This window comes from Entelurus aequoreus, linkage group LG03 (assembly GCF_033978785.1).
Source record: "Entelurus aequoreus isolate RoL-2023_Sb linkage group LG03, RoL_Eaeq_v1.1, whole genome shotgun sequence".
Classification (NCBI taxonomy): Eukaryota; Metazoa; Chordata; class Actinopteri; order Syngnathiformes; family Syngnathidae; genus Entelurus; species Entelurus aequoreus.
Window position 1 is genome coordinate 11,951,510 of NC_084733.1, and position 17,054 is coordinate 11,968,563.

Below are 17,054 nucleotides of genomic sequence, written 5' to 3' on the forward strand. Positions count from 1 at the left end.
GCACTATAAGGCACACCGGATTGTAAGGCGCACCTTCAATGAATGACCTATTTTAAAACTTTGTTCATATATAAGGCGCACCGCATTATAAGGCGCATAGAATAGACGCTACAGTAGAGGCTGGGGTTACGTTATGCATCCATTAGATGGAGCTGCGCTAAAGGGAATGTCAACAAAACAGTCAGGTCAGTCAAACCTTATTAATAGATTACAAACCAGCATTCTGACAACTCCGTTCACTCCCAAAATGAATAAAAAGCTGTTTTATTATTTTCCCCGAGGTAAAGTCAGTGACGTGGTATTTTGTTTATCTTTTAACAACAGCAAGGTATAACCAACATTTATATCACATAGTGGAGGGGAACTTTTCCTCGATTCAATACACACGTAAAAAACAGTCTGATACTGTTACGGTAAATCAAACGTCACAATATAGTAACACTCGAAATAGTGCAGAGCAATAACAATATATCAATAACTCAACGTTGCTCAAACGTTAATGTCACACAACACAACGCACAAAATAAACATGTATAGCTCACTTTATTAAGTTATTCCTCATCCACGAATCCCTCGAATTCTTCTTCTTCAGTGTCCGAATTAAAGAGTTGGGTGAATACGACTTTCGAAGTCGTCATTAATCGAGTCAGTGTCGCTGCTGTTGTCTGGGCAGTTCAGTGACAATTCCTGCCTTCCTGAAAGCTCGGACCGCAGTTGAGACTGATATATCAGCCGAGGCATTTACGATCCACTGGTCTTTACATAAACACACAAATGGAAATGAAACGGCACGCCTTCTCCTATGGGGGAAAATGAAGTCGGCGGCTGCTTACCGTAGTTGCGAGACCTGCTGTGGCTCAATATTGGTCCATACATAAGGCGCGCCGGATTATAAGGCGCACTGTCAGCTTTTGAGAAAATTGGAGGTTTTTAGGTGCACCTTATAGTGTGGAAAATAGAGTATTTAGTCCACAAGACTTACATTCATAATAAAACTGTAGAAGAGCGATCGCAAACAGATGTCTCTTGCGTATATTTAAAATTTAAAAAAATACAAAAAATTACTTTTGTCAGACCTATCCCCACACACACACTGTGCGTTTGCGCAGCCAGAATTTAACTGTAGAGGAGCAATCGCAAAGAGTTGTCTATGTTGCAGATGTTATTCACTTCTGTCACACCAATCCCCGACACGCGCACTGTGTATTTGCACACTTGGATTGTAACTGTAGAGGAGCGATTTTTTTTTTATTTTTTAATTTAGCCTTTATTTAACCAGCTAAAATCCCATTGAGATCAAAGATCTCTTTTCCAAGGGAGACCTGGCCAAGAGGGCAGCAGCAAGGTTACATTAAAAACAGTAAACAACACATAAAACATCAAATTTACAACATTAAAACTTGCTCACATAACACATGTGCATACAGACAAGGTAGACTGCAATCCTTTGAAGGTGAAGATTCGATTGTAGGTTATTCCAAGCCTTCGGTGCTGAAAACCTAAACGCTTTCTTGCCCAGTTCAGTTCTTACTATGGGGACGACAAATCGCAGAACATTCATTGAACGAAGATTGTGACTTCCTTGTTTCTTTGTTAAAAGACACGATAGATAAGATGGAGTGGTACCCAGAATGGTTTTGTAGATGAACACATACCAATGATTGAGGCGTCGAGCACATAAAGACATACCGTATTTATCGGAGTATAGGTCGCTCAGGAGTACAAGTCGCACCGACCGAAAATGCATAATAAAGAAGGGAAAAAACATATATAAGTCGCACTGGAGTATAAGTCGCATTTTTTTGGGAAATTTATTTGATAAAAGCCAACACCAAGAATAGACATTTGAAAGGCAATTTAAAATAAATAAAGAATAGTGAACAACAGGCTGAATAAGTGTACGTTATATGAGGCATAAATAACCAACTGAGAACGTGCCTGGTATGTTAACGTAACATATTATGGTAAGAGTCATTCAAATAACTATAACATATAGAACATGCTATACGTTTACCAAACAATCTGTCACTCCTAATCGCTAAATCCCATGAAATCTTATACGTCTAGTCTCTTACGTGAATGAGCTAAATAATATTATTTGATATTTTACGTTAATGTGTTAATAATTTCACACATAAGTCGCTCCTGAGTATAAGTCGCACCCCCGGCCAAACTATGAAAAAAACTGCGACTTATAGTCCGGAAAAATACGGTATTTGATATTTTACGGTAATGTGTTAATAATTTCACACATAAGTCGCTCCTGAGTATAAGTCACACCCCCGGCCAAACTATGAAAAAAACTGCGACTTATAGTCCGAAAAATACGGTAGCTGTGGAGGAGGGATCGGAAACAGTTGTCTATTATGCATGTGCATGCGTGAGTGTGTTTTTTTCTTTTGTCAGACCAACCCCCAAACACACAATGACACTTACACACTGCATTTGCACACCTGAAATATAACTGTAGAGGAGCGATTGTAAACACTTGTCTCCATCGCAAGTGTGCGAGTGTTTGTAAACTAGTACAAACCCTGTGGCCCCTAAAATATGGTCAGGGTCGATTGAACAATACTGATCTAAATCACTTTGTTAGCTCCTTGTTGTTCAATTTACATTGGGTATATTTACATAATTATGTTGTTACAACATCACTTTAGAGCTGTGTGTGTTTGCTATTAGCTGCGGCGCTCTGAAGAAGACGAGGAGAAGGAGGAGGACATTGAAGTCCCAAAAGCTATGGGGGACATCTTTGAGTCGCTAGCTGGAGCTATTTACATGGACAGCGGGATGTCATTAGAGATGGTGTGGCAAGTGTATTATCCGATGATGAGGCCGCTAATAGGTGAGGAAATGTTATTCATCACTGTGTCAATAATTTTCTGACAGTTGTGTGATTTAAGAACAGAATGTGTGAGGATTTATATGAAGCGAATTGTATTTATTCAACTCTGCATTGTCAACAGAGAAATTTTCTGCAAATGTGCCTCGTTCTCCTGTGAGGGAGTTGCTTGAAATGGAACCGGAAACTGCCAAATTCAGGTAAGTGAACTTTTTTTTATATTATGTTTTACATTTGTATTTTTTTATATATAACATACCGTATTTTTCGAAGTATAAGTCGCTCCGGCGTATAAGTCGCACCGGAACGAAAATGCATAATAAAGAAGGAAAAAAACATATATAAGTCGCACTGGAGTATAATTCGCATTTTTTGGGGAAATGTATTTGATAAAACCCAACACCAAGAATAGACATTTGAAAGGCAATTTAAAATAAATAAAGAATAGTGAACGACAGGCTGAATAAGTGTACCTTATATGAGGCATAAATAACCAACTGAGAACGTGCCTGGTATGTTAATGTAACATATTATGGTAAGAGTCATTCTAATAACTATAACATATAGAACATGCTATATGTTTACCAAACAATCTGTCACTCCTAATCGCTAAATCCCATGAAATCTTATACGTCTAGTCTCTTACGTGAATGAGCTAAATAATATTATTTGATATTTTATGGTAATGTGTTAATAATTTCACACATAAGTCACTCCTGAGTATAAGTCGCACCCCCGGCCAAACTATGAAAAAAACTGCGACTTATAGTCCGAAAAATACGGTAGCTTCATACATTAGTGGCCAGAATATTTTGGACCTTTAAATTTAAAGCACATTGTTTATATTATCACTTTTAAAACAAGCATTCAATCAGTCGAATTTACGGTCATTGCCATTCAGTTAAAGTAATACTGCTTTTTTGAGCTGCTGTAATAGTTTTCTGACATAACATTAGGGGTTTAACAGTTTTCAGTACTGAACCTTCATTTCAGTACAGGGGCAGAGCAATTCCCCACAATGTACGTACTAAGTGAGGGACAGGAAGTGTTAATGGCATCACGCATCTATTCGGGAAACAAATTTAGGTGAAACTCCAAAAAATTACAATATCGTGCAAAGTTTGTTTTTTATTCCAGCAATTAGATTTACAAGGTGAAACTAATATGTTACTTAGGCTCACAACATGCAACTCAAGATTTTCCAAGCTTTTTTTTTTTTTAAATATGATTTTTAATGATTATGGCTTACACAGATAAGCAACACAACCTTTATCACTTCCATAAGTGCTCAGAACTTGAAGACCCAGCTTAGAGACACTCTATCATTGTTTGCAACACTTACAGTCCTGGGGAAATATGTAAACCAGTGATGTTCAAAGTGTGGCCCAGGGGCCATTTGTGGAATGGAGCTTTTTATGGGCCTGTATAGCACATTGTAGAAATATAAAATTAAAAAAAAAAACATCAAAAAGGGAAAAATGAGCAAAAAGTTGCTACGAAAAAACAGAAACATTGATACAAATAATGAACGAAGACACAAATATTTGTCTTTATATAGAAATGTATAACGTTTCCTTAGCCTTTTTTATGTTTATTTCATTACAAATGCCATGATGACGTCAGCAACCTCAACACCTTTTGTTGTCTTTTGTAGTTTTTACCAAGAAATCGTAATCTGGATGGAAAATCTGGATTTTATTTTTGACAAAATCGTGCCGGCGCATTTGCCTTGGAGAGAAGTAAACTTCTACAGTATCTTTCAGCTGCTTCTCTGTCAAACACACCATCAGCGGCTTCTCCATACTTTCATGCATAAATGTCCGCCATTTAGATATGATTTAAACATCCTTAGCTTTATCGACTTATTCTGCTTGAGTATGGTGCAGACTAGAGGCTTGTGAAATTTCATTTTCATATCAAAAATCGCTTCTGATTTTTTTAATGAAATATCAATAAAATACGATCCAAACAAACATTTTCGGAGTTGGAGGTACTAGCTGTTTCTTCTTGCCTAAATGCCGCACTGCGTTGAAGGACGGTGAGACGGTCAGGAGCACCAAAACAAGCTTGCTAGTTTTGTTAACTGCTGTCTACTTTGCTGCTAATCATATTAGGATGATTACACTGTTAGTTTTGAACCAGTTGTAGTTCTAGAGTATTTATTAGTGGGGAGGCATGGCTCGGTTGGTAGGGTGGCCGTGCCAGCAACTTCAGGGTTCCAGGTTCGATTCCCGCTCCCGCCATCCTTGTCACAGCCGTTGTGTCCTTGGGCAAGACACTTTACCCACCTGCTCCCAGTGCCACCCACACTGGTTTAAATGTCGCTTAAAGGTGTAGGTAATGGGTTTCACTATGTAAAGCGCGTTGAGTGACGGGAGAAAAAACGCTATATAAATATAACTCACAATACACTTCACATTAGTAGCCAGCGAGAAAGTATATTTTTGATGTGACGGGTTGTAAACGGAGTCCACAACACCGGAAGTATGTTATCTGAGTGGGCTAGAGGATAGAGTTGCCAAATGGGAAACGTTTTCTTTGCATGCATGTTATAGAATTTTACATTACATTTTCAATGATAATAATGTTATTATAATTATCTACTTAACCCTTGTGTGGTGTTCGGGTCTGTGAGATCCGCTATCATTTTTTATTTTGTGGCTTTTAATGCCTCACAATCAAACACTTTTATGTTAAGATACTGGACAGATGTTTATTGGGATAAGGTAAACATCTGTTCAAGTATTTTAACATAAAAGTGTTTGATTGTGAGGCAATAAAAGGGCTTATCAAAAACATGACAGAGCGCTGGCGAGGCAGTTGGAGCATAGCGCTTCTAAAAGTCTCAGGGATGTGAGCACCCTTTGGGAAAAAAGGAAAGCTGAGGGGGGAAAAAAAGAGGAACATTTTTAACAGCTGGAAGTGCTGCCAATAAATACATTTCGAAAATCAAGACTACATTACCTGAAATTGGGTGCATTTTTACACTATATTTTTACCATTAGAGTTATTCTCATCTGGCTTTCTTTTTGACACGTCCAATGTAATGTACCACAGAATGTTGTTTTTTTTGTGTGTGTGTGTGGTGTTCGGGTCTGTGGGATCCGTTTTTATTTTTTATTTTGTGGCTTTTAATGCCTCACAATCAAACACTTTTCTGTTCAAATACTGAACAGATGCTTTTTGGGATAAGGTAAACATCTGGTAGATGAAAATAACTCTAAAGGTAAAAATATAGTGTAAAAATCCCCCCAATTTCAGGTAAAGAAGTGTTGATTTTCGAAATGTATTTATTGGCAGCACTTCCTGCTGTTAGAAATGTTCCTCTTTTTCCCCCCTCAGCTTTCCTTTTTTTTTTTCCCAAAGGGTGCTCACATCCCTGAGACTAGCAGCGTTATGCTCCAACTACCTCACCAACACTCTGTCATGTTATTGATGATTTATTTCTTTAATTCAATGAATATCATCTACTACTTTTTCTTAGTACTGTCTGTCACACTCAATTTTTTCCTTCCCATGTTTGGAAAAGCAAAGTTATGTCCATCTACAGCCATTAGTAATGCTAGCGAGTAAGACTGGATGTTTTGGTCTGATCTCGGGATGTCCGATAATATCGGACTGCAGATATTATAGGCCGATAAATGCTTTAAAATGTAATATCGGAAATTATCGGTATCGGTTTCAAAAAGTTACATTTGTGACTTTTTAAAATGCCGCTGAGTACACGGACGTAGGGAGAAGTACAGAGCGCCAATAAACCTTAAAGGCACTGCTTTTGCTTGGCGGCCCAGTCACATAATATCTGCGGCTTTTCACACACAGAAGTGAATGCAAATCATACTTGGTCAACAGCCATACAGGTCACACTGAGGGTGATAGTATAAACAACTTTAACACTGTTACAAATATGCGCCACACTAAGAACTCACACCAAACAAGAATGATAAACACATTTCAGGAGAACATCCGCACCGTAACACAACATAAACGCAACAGAACAAATACCCAGAACCCCTTGCAGCACTAACTCTTCCGAGACGCTACAATATACACCCCCCGCTACCCCCCCAACCCCGCCCACCTCAACCTCCTCATGCATGTCCCAAATTTCCAAGCTGCTGTTTTGAGGCATGTTAAAAAAAATAATGCACTTTGTGACTTCAATAATAAATATGGCAGTGCCATGTTGGCATTTTTTTCCATAACTTGAGTTGATTTATTTTGGAAAACCTTGTTACATTGTTTAATACATCCAACGGGGCATCACAACAAAATTAGGCATAATAATGTGTTAATTCCACGACTGTATATATCGGTATCAGTTTATATCGGAATTGGTAATTAAGAGTTGGACAATATCGGATATCGGCAAAAAAGCCATTATCAGACATCTCTAGTCTGATCATACGGGGTCCACTGTGACATTGGCCATGCCAGCTAACACTTAGGTGGCTTGTAACTTGAAACGCTGGTAACCCAAAAGCATAACGGTTAGCCAAGATGTAAACTGAAAAACTCATAAATTGGTGCAGTCGTATCCTAAAGTAGAACTATACATATTTTTCTATTTGAGAATTGTATTTATTAGAGAATGTTCTGCTTATGCTACCCAAAATAGGACGCACGGTGACCTTAAAACGGAGGTACGTACCAAATTGTGGTTATGGCACAGCGTTGCACCTCGAGCTGGTACTTAGCATTCTGTGCTCTGTGTTTTTGTTCCTTTTTCCATGTAATCTGGAAGCAAATTGTGCATGGTAGTCCAATTTTTGTGCTGAACAAAAGTGTTCCTTGTCCACAGCCCTGCTGAAAGAACGTACGACGGGAAAGTCCGGGTGACGGTGGAGGTTGTCGGGAAGGGCAAGTTCAAAGGAGTCGGCCGCAGCTACCGCATCGCCAAGTCAGCAGCAGCCCGACGAGCTCTGCGCAGCCTCAAAGCCAATCAACCTCAGGTCCAAAACAACTGAGCTCCTCTCAGCATTAAGCACCTACACTATTGACGCTTGCGGAGAAAAAGCAGTATTTGCTTTCCAGCACAACACCGTGTACGTTCTACCTGCGATGAGCGTCCGAGGCAGACGGCGAGCACTGTGTTTGGAAACCTACGTACAATAGCTCTTTTTCTTTTTGCGCAAACACAATCTCTCTCTTTTTTTCGTGTCAACTCATCACTAGTGCTTTTTACACTGAGCAAGTGTTCAAAAGGTCAGGTTGCAATGTCTGTCCCGTGTTTTTTCCCCCTTAGCCTCTTCAGTGGACGACACGCGCACCTCGTCACATTGTCTCGTAAAAGTACGTAGAAAGGAGAATTCAACACTTAACTCCTCATCTTGTGCACTAATGCCAGTCAGTTTTTACATGTTTGAAAACATGGTCGAAGCAGATATGGCTAACACGCACGTACACACACACACACACACACACACACACACACACACACACACACACACACACACACACTACTGTGTTGCTGTTAGAAGTCTTGAAATTGTATTTTAATCATTCTTGCACTTGTAGTCTATTACAGTCTGTAATTAATGAGAATAGTGTGGTCACGTTGACAACCAAAATCCTACAGATTGCAAAGTATATGAATATATATGAAAATATCACATTTTATTGTTGGCCTCGAACGTGAGGGCTCACGCCTATACCCTGCAAAACGGATAGGAGATGAAAAGATTCCCAACAAGTGTCATTTTAAACAAGCACCTGAGGTTGCATGTTCCTGTATTTGTATAAACTTTGTCAACTGGATTGCTTCCTTCCGCAAGTGTTTTTTATTCTCTCGACGTATGTTAAAATGTAGCACAGCGAGAGTATACGTAACGGCATCGCCTCAGTGATTAGGTTTTCACTACGAGATGATCGGTGAGTCAATATTGCGCTCTAGAAGTCTTTTCACAAAGCAAACGTTTCAGTTTGGATACGAGAGAAAGTCAGCGACTCGTGCAGAATGCTGCCGACTTTTCTACTTCTGAGACAGAATTGTTTGTGATAGGTTTCTTTAGTACAAACATGCTTCTGTTCTCTCCTGCCAAACCTCTAGCAACTCAAAAGTCACGTTTCCATGCACACAATGTAGTTGATGTATAAACGCAGTCAAAGTAAAATGGACAAGTCCACCCAAGTAGGGCCATTTGCTTGCAATGCAATGCAAACATTTCAACATGGACGCCACTAATTGAAATAAGAGGATATTATCAATGCTATAGATCGCAAACAGCATGCAGCTGGACTATTTATCCAACCAACACATAATTTTGTTGGCGTTTGAGATAGCTTAAATCAGGCCTGGGCAATTATTTTGACTCGGGGGCCACATTTAGAGAAAACAATGTGCCTGGGAGGCCTGTATATCTATTTTTAGGAACACTAATACAAAACCTCACAATAATGTCTGAGTGAATGCTAAAAACGTTATGACAGACCGCCTTAAAAAAACGTAATGGAATTTTACTATTTTCTATGAACGATAAAACACTGAATATTGACAAAATATGAATGTCACACCCCCTTTCGATCGACATATTTTACAATCAAGTGAAACTCAACAAAAATGCAACAAGCAGTGAAATATGAACGCGAAGGGTACAAAATAAACCCACCTACAATCTGATACATCACTAAGCTTTAGAACTTTGTTGTGAAAATCTCCTTCCGCGTCTGTGGAAAGTCTTCCCACCCACACTGCTTGGTGCCTTGTCTGAGCTGCTGTGACGTAGATTACCATAGTAACTAATTAGATGACCATAGTAACTAATTAGATTACTATAGTAACTGGTATATCATCCAAAAGCGCAGATTCCAACCATTGAAATACTTTGTATAGTTCAAGACTTGCGGTCATTAGAAAACATCACTGCACATCATAATGGCAGCTACACTTTCCATCTTAAAGATCTAAAAAAAAATTATTTGGGAATGTCCGGCGGGCCAGATTGAAAAGCTTAACGGGCCGCATGTGGCCCCCGGGCCTTAATTTGCCCAGATCTAAGTTAAATCAATCTTTAAATTAGGGATGCACATATGCCGATAACTTCCTGGTTCTTTAGACCGATACCAATGACTTATTTACATCTTATTATTTTTTAGATTTACATTTAAGTGTAGTTAGTGCACACCTGAAAATAAGAGACACCACAAAAGTAGATTTGACAAACTGCCTGTAGATGTATTCTAAGCAAATGTGAGATCACTATTATGGTAGTGCTAACATAACATGTCCATAAATCCATAGTAAAGCGTACAGTATGTCCTTATTTCTATCGATCCTGTATCCATGAGTGTAGCGATCACATCCTATTTTGCCGGCAAACGCACATCCGAAAAAATAGCGGCAGTTCGGAAGTACAAACTGTAGCTTTAAGTGGTTCACGAACAACAAAATCATGTACCGTCAACAATGGTAAAGGTCTGGTAGTCCGGCGCAATCATTTCCATGATGACATCACATGGCTTTAGCTCTCGGGCTGACTTTGGCAAACTTTTTGCACTTTTTAAACGCCTTTTTTTACAGTTGGCTTTAGGGCATCTTTGTAGACTTTCAGAACACCGTCGTAGCCATGCTGCCGCTTCAGGTGGCTAAGGTTTGATTTGTCGAATTACACTTTGGCACTTGGCGATCACTCTAGCACAGTGGTTCTTAACCTTGTTGGAGGTACCGAACCCCACCAGTTTCATATGCGCATTCACCGAACCCTTCTTTAGTGAAATATATATATTAAAAAAAAAATTCAAATTCAAGACAAAACTATGTTTTTTTACCGGTGCACAACATGAACCATTCATGAACGTCACCTTGTTCAAAGAACAAAACCAACACAGTGCATGAACTCACAACAAATTACACACCTGCAAATCAGTGTGACTTCTGCTGTTGCCGTATCCATAATAAGCCGATAGGGAGAAGTTTTTATTTACACGATGAGTCGGGTGTGTCTCGACTTCCGCGGCGGAGGGTTCGCCGAACCCCTGAGGCCGACTGACCGAACCCCTAGGGTTCGATCGAACCCAGGTTAAGAACCACTGCTCTAGCAGCACTGAAAGCAAACTCAGCCAAACTACCTCGAGGTAAAATTGCAATTTTCAATGCCAACGAAGAAATTGACTCAAATGCTCCAAAGTATATCTAGTAAAGTAAGGCTCCTCTTTTCCAAAAATGTGCTAGCATGATGCTAATGTACATTTCAATACCTCCAAATGTGTTAATGAAAACCACAACTAAGATGAACGTTACAATGAAGCAGCTGTTACGCATGAAATACAATATTTACACTTTTTATGTTCAACAAAAAACAGATTTTGCAAAGACTGAACTCACTAGTCAACACACTATAATTACTGACATCTACCGTCTTGGACTTGCAACTTAATGTCATCCTTGAATTGAGATTCCGAAATGTTATACTAAAACAAGATACAACAACTGGACAGCAGCTTATTTTTTAAATGTTGCTATAAAAAATGAGTGTGACAGTCTCAAGCCGTCGTGCGGGTTCCAAGGACCATCAAGGAAGGACATAATGGTGAGCAGGTTTAGACTTCTTTATTTTTCAATAAGAAAAAGTCTCTTGCGGGTTGCTTTTCAGCCTTGCCGTCCTGCTTCCTCTGCCGCTCCAACTTTTCAGTCGTGTGCGTCGTCGTCTTCCGTTTGCTCTCTTGCGCTCTCGCTCCACATCCGCTTCTCTCTGGCTTCGTCTATGATCTCCGCCTCTCTCCCTGGCGTTTACGGCTGCCGCCCTTTTGTGCAGCGCGAGAGGATATTTAAATTGTGCCCAGCTGCGCGATCCACGCACCTTGTAATGATTGCTGCTCGCTCGTCGTCTACACCTCCTCGCCGCCATCTTGGAGCGGGCTCCGGTGTGCCCTGCCTCGCTGTCGGACTGCCGGCCCCGCCTCTCCACAATGAGATCTTAATATCAAAAACAATTAATTATTAGAACACACAAAGTTACCGAAAATTGGTACCGTTGAGTACTGTTATCAATTCCGAGGTACCAGGAGTTGCTACCGTATCGGTTTAAATGTAAATGGTACCCATTCCTAGTTGAAGCCTGATGGGTTTTTTCCCCTCCTCGTGGAATGTTTGTGGAACATTTAATGCAAATAACACTTAAAATGTTTTCCTCTGAAAGAGTAAAGATGTCTCACAAGATGGACGCCATGTTTGTTTACAATGAGCTCGGGGGAAGTTTACAAACTCCTACTAGGTAGGAGTGCTTGATTCGTTCACCCTAACCCACCTACAGGGCAGTACGGGTAATCTTGGAGCATTTGTTTTAATCGGTTATCGGAGCAAATTTAATTTTTCAGTGTGATTTTTGGGTTATCTGTGTTTATTGAATACACAATCAGATTTGCTTGCTAAAAATCATTTTCTAGCCAATTTTATCCTGCATTTATTTTTTACATTTTATTTCCTGGGGACACAAATGACTCTTATGTATTAGCAACAATATTGAGAATATGCTAATCATATCTTCCTGTTTTTTTCTTGGGAATTCCTGTTTTTTGTCTCTCCATGGAAAAAACCATCAGCACCACCGCGACATCAATTACTGTAGATCCGCTTGACGTGCTTGTGAAAGTAGTGCATGTCACGTGATTCAACCAAGTCAACAATGATGCGAGCCAGCTTGAAAAATAGCTCAACCCTAAGCTTTGTGAAGGAGCCCAAAATGATCATTTTCATTTTCATCTATGCAACATTACAGTGTTTCCCATTAGAAAGACGTCAATTAAGCATCCGCGTTGCTCTTCGCGCGTGTCAAAGTTGATAGTGGTACCGTATTTTTCGGAGTATAAGTCACACCGGCCGAAAATGCATAATAAAGAAGGAAAAAAACATATAAGTCGCACTGGAGTATAAGTCGCATTTTTGGGGGAAATGTATTTGATAAAAGCCAACACCAAGAATAGACATTTGAAAGGCAATTTAAAATAAATAAAGAATAGTGAACAACAGGCTGAATAAGTGTACGTTATATGAGGCATAAATAACCAACTGACAACGTGCCTGGTATGTTAACGTAACATATTATGGTAAGAGTCATTCAAATAACTATAACATATAGAACATGCTATACGTTTACCAAACAATCTGTCACTCCTAATCGCTAAATCCCATGAAATCTTATACGTCTAGTCTCTTACGTGAACGGGCTAAATAATATTATTTGATATTTTACGGTAATGTGTTAATAATTTCACACACAAGTCGCTCCCGAGTATAAGTCGCACCACCGGCCAAACTATGAAAAAAAACTGCGACTTATAGTCCGAAAAATACGGTAGCTGATAGTGCGGTGGTTAGTGACACTGTCTTGTGATACAAGGAACATTGGTTCGACTCCCATTTTACAGCCGAATTATCAATACATTATTGATTTAACAGCGATTTGTTATGATTTAAAAGAAAGGCTCTTATTTTTAACAATTTTCCCAGGAAACATGTCATATATTGAAATGTGATGACGCTGATTAACGTGCGAGTGGAAATATTCTTACTGCTTGTGGATGCAAACACAACTTCACTGCAATATTGTGCGCATGGAAACGTGATAGGTGAGGTTAAAGGTCATTCTGGTAAATAACGATATCAGTCTTTTACTTGATTTTAGTTCTGCTCACAAATTTGCGCTTTTTCTTGTAATTTATCTTACCTTCATGTTGTCATTTTCTTTATTTTCACCTCAATACCTCAGTTAATTGCATGCGTTTCTTATCTTTTTTGTTTGGTGCTATTTTTTTTGTATGCTTGATCTTTTTTGCACTGTAACGGTAATACCTCTTTTTTTTTTCTTTTGTTTTACGGAGTCCTTTTTTTGTCAGCCATGGTTGCGGAGGAGAGTTGCGTTGTTCTCGCTTTCCATTCCACAGTTGAGCTTAAGCTAGGAAGTTGAGCAGATGAATTATTTTCTTGCGTTTATTTGTGAACAAGAAAAAAAAGAAAATACAATTTGACGGGTTTGCAGCCTTGTGGAAGTAATCAGATTGCACTCATTATTATTATTATTACTGTTATTAATGTGACTCCAAGGGACTGACTGGAGTTTAGTTTCCTGTGTAGGTTCAAAGTCAAAAGTAAAACGCACGTGATACAGAGAACGTATGAAATGTAAACAAGACCATGTGGGACAGAAATGACATGCTATCATGTAAATAAGATCAATAAAAAAAGAATATTTAATTTGTCTGTTAGAAGATTAATGTATGGACTGCGATTGGCTGTCAGCTGGGATAGGTTCCAGCTTCCCATGAGAAAATGGATGCATAGACCTGTTTATAGGACAGTTTTTGTTGTGATCTACCGCTAAAAATAAAAATCTGATGTTAGGAGAAACAGTGGTGAACAAGTTGATCTTCCCTAATGACAATAAAGCAAACTACTTTATTCAGCAGATAAACAACATGATGAGCTTTTTACGTCCAAAGTGTTTCAGGTACATTGCAGAGTTTTTACCCCACATTCATTTATTTGTGGTGCCACATGTTCGCTCCACAGGTATTGCTATGTGTTGTTTTTTAATCAAATTCAACTTAACCGATTAGGTAAAACAGACAATTTAAATGTCTTAACCTCTTAAGGCCCAAGCTTATGCCTTTTTTATTTCTCTTTGCTATTTGGGCTTCTTGGACCCTAATTAGAATAAAAACTAAAAATCATCTTTTAATATGTACTTAGTCCATAAGTACACAAAAGTGTACTTCATGTGTAGTGACATGGTTTTTTTTATTTTTACTTTTTTTCCAAATTCCATTGTATTTTATGCTCTTCTGACACCACCAGATGGCAGTATAAGTGTCCACATAAGACCCCAATTCAGTAGTGTACACAATTTTGGAAATAAGAGCTAAAAGGTGCTGTCCACGCATGTGGCCACTAAGCCTTTAGATTAAAACCTCTTAAGGCCCAAGCTGTTTGTTTACATGCTTTTTTTTTTTCTCTTTGCTATTTGGGCTTATTGACCCTAATTAGAATAAAAACTAAAAATCATCTTCTAATATGTACTTAGTCCATAAGTACACAAACGTGTACTTCATGTGTAGTGACATGCAAATTTTTATTTTTACACTTTTTTTTCCAAATTCCATTGTATTTTATACTCTTCTGACACCACCAGATGGCAGTATAAGTGTCCATATGTCAGCATAAGACCCCAATTCAGTAGTGTACACAATTTTGGAAATAGGAGCTAAAAGGAGCTGTCCACGCATGTGGCCACTAAGCCTTTAGATTAAAACCTCTTAAGGCCCAAGCTGTTTGTTTACATGCTTTTTTTTATTTGTCTTTGCTATTTGGGCTTTTTGGACCCTAATTAGAATTAAAAAACTAAGAATCATCTTTTTATATGATGTACTTAGTCCATAAGTACACAAACGTGTACTTCATGTTTAGCGACATGCTAATTCTTATTTTTACACTTTTTTTTCCCAAATTCCATTGTATGTTCTACTCTTCTCACACCACCAGATGGCAGTATAAGTGTCCACATGAGCAGCCATAAGACCCCAATTCAGTAGTGTACACAATTTTGGAAATAAGAGCTAAAAGGTGCTGTCCACGCATGTGGCCACTAAGCCTTTAGAGGTTAAAGAAGCCATTGTAAAGCAGCACATGTAGCGTATTATTGCATCAAACAGACCAATAGCAAAGTGTGCCGTTTGGAAGCTAACACTATAAATGCCACTAAAACTCTACTCTTACCCACTAGTACTTTTCACGTCTGTTAAGTATGATTATTAATAGCAACCACATCATGTACTGTTTGTACATGTACACTTGTAACAAACGCACCCAAGTTCCCCGGGTGTCTTTGCCACTACGCAATTAAGGAGTCACGGGTGGGACCTGATATTCAGCTGGGAATGATTAATATATTAAATAAACACAAGACATGTATAACTATTAGCCACAAAACGATCAGGCTTATATTTAATATGCCACAAATTAATCCCGCATAGCAAACAACTCCCCCCTCCCGTCCATATAACCCGCCAATATAAATCAAACACCTACACAACACACTAAATCCCACAGCCCAAAGTTCATACAACACATATATTTCCCCAAAGTCCCAAAAGTTACGTACGTGACATGCACGTAGCGTGACATGCACGTACGGGCAAGCGATGGATGTTTGAAAGCCGCAGCAGTGTACTCACGGTACCGAGACTGCGCATCCAACTCAAAGTCCTCCTGGAAAGAGTCCCTGTTCTCCCGGTTCTCCACAGGCCAATGGAAAGCACACCAAAAAAGTCAAAAGGCAGATTATTCCAAGAAGTGGCTCCGTGGCAAAAAACGCTGCGTCTGACAGGTGCTCCAGGTGGTTAGTGACGTCACTTTCCGCTTCCGCCAGGTCTGATAGAACCGGATGCCTTTTATATCCCCACATATTATTTACGTACATATTTAATATTAACAAGATTATTAAATACGCCTGTAACAGTTTATAATAAGTAAATGGATGACAATAAGTATATATATATATTTATTTTCCCAGCTGAGCACAAGTTAACTGTGACTGGCAATTTATTATATATATATATATATATATATATCGATGGACCCCTATGGCCATTACATTCCCCCCCCCCCCAGCCAGCGGCTTATGGGGACCATAATAGGGTTTCATGTTTACCACATTAATAGTATCCACCTTACACTTATCAGTCAACCAACGAATACTGTAATTTACAGGACCCAACTTCTTCTCTACCCGCACAGGACCTAACCATCTGGGTGCTAGTTTGGCAGAGAATTTACTTGAAGCTTTGGAAAGTGGGTGCGCCCTAATCCAGACCAGATCCCCAACTACAAAGTGTACATATTTGTGTCGTGCATTATAATATCTGGCTTGTCGAGCTTTGGACGCGCCTACATGTCTCTCCACTTCGTCCTTTAGGTGTGTGTGTGTAAGTATGGTGTGATATGCAGATGTGTGTGGTGGTGGAGCTTTGTGCACCAGTCGTTCCAGGGGTCCCATCAGATTCCGCCCGAGAGTCAACCTGGCAGGGGTTGAACCAGTCGTCTCATGGACAGCGGTGTTAAGGGCAAACCGGAATTCAGGCAGCCACTTATCCCAGTCTTGATGATGGTTCCCTACGAAGGCGGCAATCATAGTCTTGAGGGTGCGATTGACTCGTTCTGTCATGTTGGTTTGGGGGTGGTAAGCTGTGGTTAGTTTATGGGTTACCCCCCAGGATTCGC

The 17,054-nt window shown here is 39.4% G+C and overlaps 1 protein-coding gene across 1 annotated transcript in view; it reads left to right on the forward strand.

Annotated features, from left to right (window-relative positions):
• dicer1 (dicer 1, ribonuclease type III) overlaps positions 1-8,302 on the forward strand; it is a 76,645-nt gene extending 68,343 nt beyond the window's left edge. The window contains exons 28-30 of the mRNA XM_062041230.1: positions 2,683-2,845; positions 2,967-3,042; positions 7,644-8,302. Coding sequence (XP_061897214.1) covers positions 2,683-2,845; positions 2,967-3,042; positions 7,644-7,809 — 405 coding nt within the window. The 3' untranslated portion in view covers positions 7,810-8,302. The remainder of the gene's footprint in view (positions 1-2,682; positions 2,846-2,966; positions 3,043-7,643) is intronic.
• Positions 8,303-17,054: the final 8,752 nt, after the last annotated feature.